Source organism: Ptiloglossa arizonensis, chromosome 5 (genome assembly GCF_051014685.1).
Source record: "Ptiloglossa arizonensis isolate GNS036 chromosome 5, iyPtiAriz1_principal, whole genome shotgun sequence".
Lineage (NCBI taxonomy): Eukaryota > Metazoa > Arthropoda > Insecta > Hymenoptera > Colletidae > Ptiloglossa > Ptiloglossa arizonensis.
The window spans coordinates 5,594,126-5,606,966 of NC_135052.1; the positions used below are offsets into that span (position 1 = coordinate 5,594,126).

At 43.2% G+C, this 12,841-nt stretch overlaps 1 protein-coding gene across 1 annotated transcript in view; it reads left to right on the forward strand.

Annotated features, from left to right (window-relative positions):
• Positions 1–12,841, forward strand: part of Rau (RA domain-containing protein rau) — a 67,949-nt gene continuing 55,108 nt past the window's right edge. The window contains exons 1-2 of the mRNA XM_076312530.1: positions 1–495; positions 2,315–2,532. Of these exons, the coding sequence (XP_076168645.1) occupies positions 2,329–2,532 (204 nt within the window). The 5' untranslated portion in view covers positions 1–495; positions 2,315–2,328. The remainder of the gene's footprint in view (positions 496–2,314; positions 2,533–12,841) is intronic.

Sequence of the window (12,841 nt, forward strand, 5' to 3'; positions counted from 1 at the left end):
CGGCTCACGCGTCCGCTTCAGTCGTAGCGTGGCGCTCGTGGTGTGCGGAACGCGGTCTGCACTCGCGATCGGGTGATTTCAACGCGCGTCGAGAACAGCGGAGAGACTCGCGGAGAGAACCGCGCGAAATTCACATAATTTCGTTACGCCCGAACGAAACGGAAGAAAAGAAAAAGAAAAAAAGAAACCGAATCGAAGCATCGAATCGCTCGGTGAAAGAAAGAAAATAATAAAAAATTCGCGTTTCATTCACGGGACGATATTCTCGTACGCGAGGTGTGACGCGGTGATTTCGATCGAATCACGAGTAATCGTAAAACTGACAGTGACATCGCGGTGCCACCGTAGGATTTACCAATCGCCCCAGTGACTGACAAGTGCGATCGGATGCTCTCAATGCCGCTTGTTCGCCAAGTGTAAACATGATTCCCGCGCATTGACGTACGCAACCGAGCCGCGAGTGCGGGGCTGCACTCTGCTGTGAATTTCGTTCAAGTGAGTACCTATTCATCGGCACGGTACAGTTATCGATGTAAATACGAATATATGGGTATATGTTTCGCGCGGTTCGCTGCTTAATTGTGAGAGAATCGGGATACAATCGGACGTTGTTGTTGAATCGAGCCCCGGCGGTCGACGATCGTTTAAACCGACCGACTGGTTGGCTAATTATTATTAATGGCGAGGATATACAGTTAACGGCTGTGGGAATGGTTACCTCTTTTTTACTTCGTTGCGCTTCCTCGTTGCAGGCGTTCGATGTATCGGAGCGCGTAGACTTTTCAGCGTCGATTTTTCGTTCGTTGTGCGACGTCGAACATCCGGGGACGTCGGTTCGCGAACGTTTCAAGGATCTCGCGAGGGAAGCTTCTGGGGCCCAGCTGGGGCCCGTATTCAGATGTTTACGCGTACCGCGAAGGGCTCGACACGGTTTTCCGCGCTGAGAATCGAAACGCGTCCCTCCCGGTCCCTGCTCGTGACGCCGCGGCGCGTTTCGAGCCGCACAACTCGGCGAGCGTGTCGCGGTTTTGCACGTCAGTTGCTCGCACTCGACTTTCCATCGTTTACTCACCGCGGGCAATCACGAAGCTGTCCGATAATTATCGTACGGCCTTCGCCACGATTATTTCTTGTTGCAACCTTGACGAGGGAAAAAGAAGACGTCTAGCCAGTCGAGCGACGTTTCTATTTCGAGCGGACATTAGTTACGTTTACCTACGTGGTATACGAATTCGCGCTACGCGGTGGCTACGAAATAGAATCACGTACGGACGTAGAAATTGGAACGAGAATTTCACCCGCGATCGGTGTTAACCTGTTCCCAGGTTTCTAGTCGGTAGACGTTTTTTTTTCGATGTTACGTCGAGTCGGTTGTGAATCGCCCGACACCACGTTGTCAAATAGAGGTGACTCGTTCGTGGAAAAATTCGATGTTAACCGATCTTCGAGTCGACGAGAGTAGAAATGGCGTTAGTAGAAATCGAGTAGACTCGAGAGTTCACCGATGAGAATTATTATCGTTTGAGCTTCAACGAAGGTCCAGATTCGTGAATTTAGATCTTTCGATCGCGATGTCTCGATCATCGGTCAAAATGCGTCGAATGAAATACACGAATCGGTAAATATGTAAAACACACTTGCAGCTATGTCGAGGTAACGAGTACGCGTTTACGCAACGATGTACAAAATGTGGTTAGCCGTGTGTATCGAAAAATTATACACAGTTATGTTGATAAAATATTGCCAGCGTATCTGCACATGAAATTAAGATAAGCTGATTTTTCCTTCTGCGCATTATGTATGCACAATTTCTCTTTCCCTCGGCGAGATACGCGAGATTAAGGTTAACCGATATCGCGTGTAATGTACTCGTAATAGGATAAGAAACACGAAGAATTCCTTCGAAGAAAGAAAAAGAGTATCGACCTATCGTAAACGATACAACGAACTGGCCGCGTGGCACTATAAATTTGAATCGAAATCGAGAGGTTAAAGTCGGAGTTGACCCTTTTGTAAGTTAATACCGTGAATAAACTATTTTCATTTCAACGTCGCGAAAATGAAATACAGTACAGGACGAAGATCCGGATCGAAATTACATCCGATTCGTAATCAAAAGAAGAAACGAATTCAGAGTTTCGCCTACCCCCGCGCGCTTAGTTACAACTCGACGCAATTTAAATTACCAGTACGCGGAATATTTTAATCGAAACGAGCCACTGATCTGTTGTTACTTACCCCATGAATTTTAGCAAGTGTACGAGATCGTAACCGTGACAAAAATAAAAAAAAAATAAAAATCTTCTCCTTTCAGGTAAGGTCAGAGGAATGCTGAAGCACGTGTCGGTCTCGCCGTGGAGAGGGCGAGCGGACAGCGTGAGCCTCGCCTCGAGCGGGGGTGCGAGTAGTTGCGGAAGCGGAAGTCCAACTCCTGGTCACACGCCACCGCCCTCAAGGGCGTCTTCGTGCGCCTCACTCGCGCCCTTAACCGCCCTTTCGAGTTTCTCTCCGGCCGACGCCAATCCTCAACAGGTAAGTCGAGCAAGAATCTCGGAATTCCGTGTTTATCTTGATCGTCGAGACGCGTCCATCGAGACACGCTCCGTCCACGATGGAAACGGACCGCGAAGCGAGCGGCGTCGGGTCTCTCGTTGAGGGTGGGATGGAGGGGGGGGGGGGGGAAGATCAAGAACCACGCGGGTGGGTACAAAAAGCAATGACGCGCGTACGCTTAACGAAGCTCGCAACGAGGAGAACAGAAACGTTATCCGTGACGCGGGACGACGCGTCGCGTCGCGTCGAATGGAACGGTCTCTCGTTAAAACGAGAACAAAACGGTGTCCCGCACTTATTAACAGCTGGACCACGTGTGTCCTTGCAGCGGCCGAGCTAATGGGATCCATCGACGCGAACGTGTGTTTAATCCACGATTATTTCCGACGCGCTCTGTCCCTCGATTACTCGCGCTCCGAAAATAGCTACACGCGGTTATGCAAACAAAACTGTACGCGTTCGATGGAAAAAAAAAAGAAAAAAAAGAAAAGAAATGCGCTCCATCCCCGAGTACTTAAGCCCGCGACGAACACCGAGCGAATAATAAGCGTCGTTAATTACACTCGCGCCGAAAATCCGTCCCTTTCCCGGTTCCGTTTATTTTTGTGGGAACGAAAGTCCAGGTTTCCAATGAGAGCTCCGGGGTGAGATTCTCACGATCCCCGAGCGCGTTCATCCCGCTCGACGACAACGCGTCGTGCGGTTTCGCATCCCTTTTTGCGCACGGACGGAGAAACACGACTCTCCCGTAGGCCCTTCGTCCCGACAAGATGTTTAGGGAGGACACTTTTTCTCTCGACGTTGTCCATGGAGAAGAGAGAACCCCCTTTACGACGATCGAGTGCGAAATTTTGCACGATTTGCTCGCGAATATGACCTTCCATCGCGTTTCAACGAAGAAATAGATCTCGAAGTATCAATCGTACAAATTAAACCTAACTTGCGAATCTATGCGGTGGATACATTCTAAGAAGATTACGACGAAAGCTCTTTATAGTAACGAGAGGTTTAGGGAGGCCACGTTTTCTCTTAACAATCTTCGCGTGGATATCGAGGAGACAGAGTCTTTGAACGCGAAATTTTCTACCTGAAAGTAATTCGCTCACCTCGAGAGCACGTCGCGTGGAATTGTCCAAGGAGTTTTCACGAAGTATTGAATACTTCGATAAAAATAAAAAAGAACTCGAGTTTCTGGAAATGCTACGATAAAGGCCCTTCGAGTAGTTTAAAGAGGCTACTTTTGCTCTGAGCTTTCTCCGTGTGGAAACATGGGTCAACGAAACCCTCGTAGCTATCGCACGATTGTGAACATTTGTCGTCGTTGTTTCGTTGCGTTTATAAAAGAAGTCATCAAAGTATCTCACCCCCTTTACATTAACAACAGCTCGTGTTTTCGCGAATCCACGTCTCGGAAGGACTATTCTGCGAAGGGTACAACGAAGGTCCTTCCTCACCACGAGATGTTCAGGGAAGTCGCTGTTTCTCAACGTTCTCTGCGCGAGAATCGTTCGAAAGAATCTCCGTGCCGCTCGAACGCGAATCTTTGCACGCGCGGAATTTCGGATCGGTTTCCAAGGCGCGAATCCGATCGGGATTAAGGTCAATTGTGTACGGCTGGCGCGCGGCTCGTACCGCCTGATAGAAATTAAGGTCGTTGCATTTAAAAAGCCCCCCGCGCGGTTTGCATTATTATCGCCGGCATCCCAGTTTCTGAAGCTCCAGATATTAAACGGCCGTCCGTTGTATAATAACCGAGTCGTCGATACGCGCTGGTTTTTCATTGTGTTCTTCGCGTTACGCTCGGCCCGTTTCGCACGCGGGTGCGCAAAGGTCGCCGCGAACGGTAGACTTCTTCGGTTAAGGTGGGTACACATACATTTGTCGCGTATCTTCGTATCGTATCGCCGTTGCGTATTAACCGATGATACTATACGGTGCAACGGTGTGCGATTTCAGGTGTGTATGGAAATAAACGATACGATTCGTCGATACGCGGGAAACACTCGGTTGGTATCGTCTGCAATGCGTTTCGCTCCGTAGTTAAGGGCAGTTTTATTCATTATGCTCACAGGAAGACGATAAAAAAGAGTCACCGTGCTCGGTGAATATCAATAATTTATACAAGTAGGAAGGTACCTAGTCGATCGAGTTTAGTGGTCGTTTGAAAGTTTCGGTCTGCGAGCAAAGTCTTTACCAGGATGCGACCGATTTTAATTTTTGATTATCTTTTATTCGATCGAGAATATTTAAGAAAGAAGAACAATTCCTCTTCGAGAAAGTCACAATTCGTCCAATGTGACGAGATACCGAATGCGATGAGTGCGGGATCAGATCAGGACCGATTTTGCAATACTCGGACCCAATGTTTACGTAGAAGATGTTTTCTAAACTTCATTGTTATTTTTTTGTAATTTAAATTATTTGACTTACACTTAAGTGACTTGTATAATCAACGGTGTACGTAATAAAGAAACTACAGTTTCGAACGATCACTTCTTAAAGAAATAGAAGATAAATATAGGATAACAACGGAATAAGTGAAATAAGTCGGACGAACAAATTTTTTCTTAACAAACATCTATTTCGAACCACCGTTTAAACTACTACTATTATCACAACCACCGCCATCAACCGAATAACGTTTGGTTCGTTCAAAAAGGATCGAACCGTTCTAATAAACCGAGTAACTTGAGTGAAATCGAACACTGTGAATACCGAAAGTTCTTTCGAACCTTTCGGTTTATTCCGATCAGAGAAAAAAGCTACTATAACTGAGCGAGAGTCGTTCCAGGAGCTCAAGAAAATACACCAATAGCTACAAACTATTTCACCGATCACACTAATGTAAACATTGATACCTTGTCTCTTTCCATAGACTGTAGTCGCGATGATACGTTTCTTGCTCATCGAAAACTCTTCGGTACCTTTTTCAAATCTCGAAACAATTATCAAGACTTCGTATCGACGTTGCGAGGTACTCGATAAATGGATACCGGGGTTCAGCTTCTTCGAGAGGCCATCCGCGAACGCGACCGTATATCCTGGTCACCGGTGTGAATATTTTTACAGGTGATTCCATCCCACCGTGCGTTCTCGGTCACGTTTCATCGAGAAAGAATTTGTAGAACCGATGCTCCGGTTGGTTTACCTACACCTAAGCGAGACGACGTTTCCTCGAAGGCGTGAAAAAATAAATGCTTTCGTTTCGTGAAAACACCGGAGGTTCTCTTTCGGGCGTTTACTGTGTCTTTCGTCGGAGAGAGTATATCTTTGTCGCGCATCCCGCACTTTTTGTCGGACAGCACCGAGAATTCTCTGTGAGAACCCCGCATGCCAGAGCGTCGCACATTGCGGGCAAGGCTCACAATGTGCGACGAAAAAGTACACGGGGGCCCACTGGTAACCCTGGTGGATCCACTTAATCGCGTTCGGTGCCGGTTTACCGACCTCAGTTCCTTGGCGGGTTGCTTAGAATCGGACCGGAGAGGACTGCCCAGAAGTCGAGATCGGTCGTATCAATCTTCAAGCATTCTTTCGTTCGACCGTAAACAAGATCCACGAGTCGAAAATGTCCTTAATGAGGATATTGTTTCTGGTGTTATTATTATGTGACTATTTCTAATCGAAATTAATATCTATAGTGTTTCCTTTTAAAAATAACTTGGGGCCGAACACTGGGCCGAAAATGTCCCCAGTGGGACTATTATTTCTGGTGCTACTATTACTCGACTATTTCTATATAATTACTATCTATAGTGTTTCCTTTTAAATTAACTTTGAGCCGAAAATGTCTTGAATGGAACTATTATTTCTGGGGTTATTATTACCTGACTATTTCTAATCGAAATTAATATCTATAGTGTTTCCTTTTAAAATAACTTGGGGCCGAACACTGGGCCGAAAATGTCCTCAGTGGGACTATTATTTCTGGTGCTATTATTACTCGACTATTTCTATATAATTACTATCTATAGTGTTTCCTTTTAAATTAACTTTGAGCCGAAAATGTCCTCAATGGGGCTATTATTTCTGGGGTTATTATTACCTGACTATTTCTAATCGAAATTAATATCTATAGTGTTTCCTTTTAAAATAACTTGGGGCCGAACACTGGGCCGAAAGTGTCCTCAGTGGGACTATTATTTCTGGTGCTATTATTACTCGACTATTTCTATATAATTACTATCTATAGTGTTTCCTTTTAAATTAACTTTGAGCCGAAAATGTCCTCAATGGGGCTATTATTTCTGGGGTTATTATTACCTGACTATTTCTAATCGAAATTAATATCTATAGTGTTTCCTTTTAAAATAACTTGGGGCCGAACACTGGGCCGAAAGTGTCCTAAGTGGGACTATTATTTCTGGTGCTATTATTACTTGATTATTTCTAATTGAAATTACTATCTATAGTGTCTCGTTTTAAATTAACTTTGAGCCGAAAATGTCCTCCATGGAACTATTATTCTGGGGTCTATTATTGCCTGACTATTTCTGATCGAAATTAATATCTATAGTGTTTCCTTTTAAAATAACTTGGGGCCGAAAATGTCTTCAGTGGGACTATTATTTCTGGTGTTATTATTACCTGACTATTTCTAATCGAAATTAATATCTATAGTGTCTCGTTTTAAATTAACTTTGGGTCGAAAATGTCCTCAATGGATCTATTATTTCTGGCGCTATTATTACTTGATTATTTCTATTCGAAATTATTATCTATAGTGTCTCGTTTTAAATTAACTTTGGGCCGAAAATGTCCTCAATGGGGCTATTATTTCTGGGGTTATTATTACCTGACTATTTCTAATCGAAATTAATATCTATAGTGTTTCCTTTTAACATAACTTGGGGCCGAACACTGGGCCGAAAATGTCCTCAGTGGGACTATTATTTCTGGTGCTATTATTACTCGATTATTCTTATTCGAAATTAGTATCTATAGTGTCTCGTTTTAAATTAACTTTGGGCCGAAAATGTCCTCAATAGCACTATTATTTCTGGTGCTATTATTACTCGACTATTTCTATTCGAAATTACTATCTATAGTGTTTCCTTTTAAATTAACTTTGAGCCGAAAATGTCCTCAATGGGGCTATTATTTCTGGTGTTATTATTACTCGATTATTTCTAATCGAAATTACTATCCATCGTTTCTCATTTGAAATTAAATTTGAGCTAAAAATGTCCCAAATGCATAAAACTCGTGTTTATAACTTTGCAATACATCGGGAGGGTTAAGATACTGGAGCACCCAGTTGTATCTATTTCGGTAGCTTTAATTATAAAAAAACAATATACTATAGGGACGCGATGGGGTCGAGAAAGATCCGAGGAATACCTCGGTAGTAGAGATAGAGTTAAATTACGGATGTTAGGTTCGCGAGAATGTGGACGATCTACTGTGAATAAATAAACCGAAGTTTGGGAGTATATTCCAGTCCAAAGATGCGGAAACGAGACTTTGTCCATAATAGTTTACGTTTATAAATTGTACAGTCGCGAACGGCGTTTATTTAAATCGTTCGAAATGAAAAGTTTCTTATTTTCGAAACGCAGTGTTCGAATCCGCCCTTTTCGATTTATTTATCGATCTTCGATCGAAGCGTTTGTTCTTCTCGTTTCGAAGGACAAAACCGTTCGTTTGTTTAGAAATTCCTGGAATTAATTTGTATTTAGTATTACATTGCCTTAGAAGGAATCCATGGCGCAATACGCAGCCTTGCAATGCCAGAAAGTCCCTCCCCCTTGGTTTCAGTCCTTGTACGACAAATGACGATAACAGAATGCCATATAGGCATTCAGTACTTGTTCCGTTTCCAAGTTAGGGTCGAATAAAATTTACTGCAGTTTGCGTTGTATTTAACGAACTCGAGTCAATTTGTCGTTGTAAGATTTATTTGAATGTCCTTTGCTCTTCGAGATATTCCTCGAAAAAGAATCGATAAACCTACGTAACAAATAATAATGTCTTCGAAGAAGACCCGAACGTTAGATTGAAAATGTTAAAATGAAATTCGTATCGACAAATGACCTCAATGATTCCACAGAAACGATCGTTATACATTGAATATCGACGAGAATCGTACCATCGGTCAAGTTTAATAATATTCATACGGGACTGAACCGAACGACTAGAAATATTCTTCGAAAATAGCCGGTTAATTTGGGAACACCCTGTATATCCAACATTTCGCCATAGTTCAAGTTTCTAGCATTCTTTTCTTTCACGGTGCACGCTATTGCAACTCTCGTCTGCCCGATGCTTCGTAACCTATCACCGTTTATTTGTATAGGTCGAGAATATGTTTGAGGTTATATCAATAGCAACATTTTAGCCGCGCCTCTTGTGCATCGTTGTCTTTACATTTCATTCGTCTTTACGCCCGTGTATCCGTTTCCCCTCGCCAGGGACGTTAAACGAATAAACGATCGAATGAAATTATGAAGACGACGGGAGAACAATTCGTTCGAATCGAAAACATCGGAAAGTCATTCGAATTTCGATGCAAGTGTGGTCACAGGGGGGGCTTTATCGTCGCCACCGATAAGATAATGGCCGCGCAGAAGATCCACGATGTTTTGTTTCGCTGGTTCTCGGTTGGACGCTGAAAACCGGTACAATATAAAATGTATTCTGGTCAAGTTTTTTTCGACTCTATTAAACTCAATGTAGGAAGCACCGCGGTACATGCGTGCACGTTTGCGGCTTTCTGGTCACCGTACAGCTTTACGTAAGTGGCTTCGAAAAAACGAAAAATCATGTCGCGTGCAATGATCTTGACAATGTCAACGTCTCCTCACCGAGTTATTACCGCGATCGCGGAAAAGAAGAAGAAAACGAACCAAAAAACAAAACAACGCTGGAAGATCTCCAATTTCTACGTCTCCAAAACAACGCGTGTGCGGTTTTCGTTGCCTATTGTTATTTGCTCCAAGATCGATCTGGTCCGTTATTAAGATCTCGAATTATTAATCTTCGAATGTGTACACTCTAATCGCCATCCAGTTTCTTCTCTCGGAAGCGATAAAATATCGAAACTCTGACTCGATAGAAGAAATAATCGACCTTATTAGACCTCGTTCCACTTATCCCAGGACGTGAATTTTCGAGTCTGGTATATTATTTAGCGAAAGTTTCGTTCACTTCGTTCGTCAAGGTACTCGTCAATTGTCTCATAACTTGTTATTTATCATTTAACAAACACGCAACGAATATTACCTATTCTCCTTTTCAAAAATCACGATCACCTAAAATAATTGTTCTCTCCTTACCGAACAAGAGAGCAGAAATATATTCTTTGCAAACGACGATAACTCGTCGACTGTTTCTAATCGAGATTGCTATCCGATAAACTATAAACTTCATCGTCCGGGAGAGTAGGGATTCCTCGTTGGTGTACTTTCCATCCTCGAATCGAGTCGAGTTTCAACGATTTCTCGTTACTCCGAAGGAACAAAACTCGCGCAACCGATGCTCGTATAATACTTTCGTATCGTTTTGCGTTACACTTTTACTCCGTGTGGTTCATTTTCCCATTCTCCGTTCGCGTGTACATTTTTCGCGAGCACGATCGACAACGGACGTGACGCGGGATTCGCTCGAAAGAAATTCGATCCAGCGTGGACCTGGTCCGATTTCCACGTCGATTCCGCGCGTCCTGTCTCCGCGACACGTACGAAATCGCGTTCCTACTTTTCGTTCCGCTTCTGGATCGCGCGGACCTGTCCTGGGTTCCCGGACCGCGCAACATCCGGCGCGGCGGCCCGTAGTTCCGGCTTTCTTGCGCACGCGTGGCTTTTACACCAACCGGTATTCTCGATGGAAGGTACCACTGTTCGTCGTTGCAACGAAATTCCTACCTTCGATCCTGTCGATCGACCTTTATCCGTAACCAACGGGTGATCTCGACCCGCTGCACCCGCAGCGATTCGGTTCGAATCCGTAAGTTACACCACGGTGGAAAAATCGTAATCGCGAACGAAGATCTCGAGGTGGTTAGTTTCGAAACTACTCCTTTGTCCCATCATTCTCATGGCACGAAAGTGTTACCTCGTGTCGTTGGCTCGAAGAAGGTCAGATTCGTCAACAGGGAAGATCCTTAACGCGTGTTTCTCGGTCCGAATACAAGGTCGAACGAATCCGTAACGTTATCCGCAACATCGTCCTTCACCCCTTTATAGATCGATATTCCATTCGTGTACAATAGTACCGATTCCAACGATCTTGCTTCTGAAAATCGAATGGGAGTAAAGGGTGTCCCAATCGTCACCGGTCGATTTACTTTCTGAACGAAACTCGAACGGTTCGAGTAATTTTGATATTTTTTTTCTCTTTATTCGAAAGTACACACTTGGGAGTCAATAAGGGAACAAGATGTCTTACGAATGGCCGTCTCGGGTTTTTTTTTACAGACCACGATCGATCGAGCGATTGTAGTCGCCCTAATTAGAAATTTTTTAAAACGGTAAAGTGGATGCGTATATTTTCTCCGAAGCAGTCTTTTTACCGACACCACTTATCACTTTCTAGTTGTTAAGTACCGAGGAGAGTTCATTCGTATATCAAGTGTTTGGAAATATTTCGTAGAAATGTAGTGCAGTTCCACCAGTCCTAGTTATTATAATTATTTTCGTTCTGTACACTCGTCTCTCTGCAATTATCCAATCACCCACTTGTGTACATTATCTTCTATCTTCTAACTTGTGTAACAAAGACGCTATAATGATAAAACTTTCTTTTCTTCTTTTACACCGGATACGGTAAGAAGAACCGCGAATTATAATAGGTTTGTTGTAGATTTAAGGTTAAACGAAACACGTACAGTTTACACGTATTTAATCAAATAGTAATTTAATTAAGGACAGAAAATAAGAAATACAATTTTGGAACGAACGCGTTCTGTCCGATGTCTGGAACGAAACATTAGAAACTGAAAGTCAGAAACAAGACACTTAGACGGTTTATCGAACGACAAAACTTATCGAACAGCCTAGTACTATACTGTTCAATAAGTTTTATCGAACGACGAAGCAACCTAGTATCTCGTTCAAAGATAGCAATGGTTTCTACGAGAGATTATCTCGGCCGAATAGTTAGTTAGTTGATATTTTTCTTCTTTTTATTTAAAAGTACAAACCTGGGAGTTAATAACGGAACAAAATATCTTCCAAATGGCCGCCTCGGTTTTTTTTACAGACCACGATCGATCGAGCGATTGTAGTCGCCCTAATTACAACATTTTTAAAACGGTAAAGTGGATGCGTATAGTTAGTCGAATAAAAAATGGCACCTAGCATCTCGTTCAAAAATAACAATGGTTCCTACGAGAGATTATCTTGGCCGAAGAGTCGAATAGAAAATGGCACCTAGTATCTCGTTCAAAAATAGAAATGGTTTCTACGAGAAATTATCTCGGCCGAATAATCGAATAGAAAATGGCACCTAGTATCTCGTTCAAAAATAGGAATGGTTCCTACGAGAGATTATCTCGGCCGAATAATCGAATAGAAAATGGCACCTAGTATCTAGTTCAAAAACAGAAATGGTTTCTACAAGAAATTATCTCGGCCGAATAATCGAATAGAAAATGGCATCTAGTATCTCGTTCAAAAATAGAAATGGTTCCTACGAGAGACTATCTCGGCCGAATAATCCAATAGAAAATGGCACCTAGTATCTCGTTCAAAAATAGAAATGGTTCCTACGAGAAATTATCTAGACCGAAGAGTCGAATAGAAAATGGCACCTAGTATCTCGTTCAAAAATAGAAATTGTTCCTACGAGAGATTATCTCTGCCGAAGAGTCGAATAAAAAATGGCAACGTACCCGAAGAGTTAACGCGCATCGAGCAGATACACGCCTACTGGATTTCCTTCTGCCCCCGGAACAATTTCTCAAGTCTTTCCGCGACTGGATGAAGGAATCGGAGCAGGAAGAGGGAAGACACGTTGTTCGTGTACAGATTTCCCTTAGTTGTTCGCAAAGTTGTCCGTTCTCACTACGCCGACGAGCTGTAATTACTGGTTACAGTGTAGAGAAGAAAAAGGAAAGAGTAATTGCGAGGTTCAACCGGCAGACTCTGTTTCATGGGCGCGGATATATTAAAAATATTTAGATTCTTCCATTGCTCGCTTACTATTACGAGTAGTACATACATCTTTCTACGTCTTCGAAGCCATCATCTTCTCCCTACTCTGGCAATTACACCTCCCTGTGGTTTCGGTATCTCTCTCGCGGTTAATTTCTCTTAGGCACGAATAAATTATATCCGATAGTGTCGCTGTT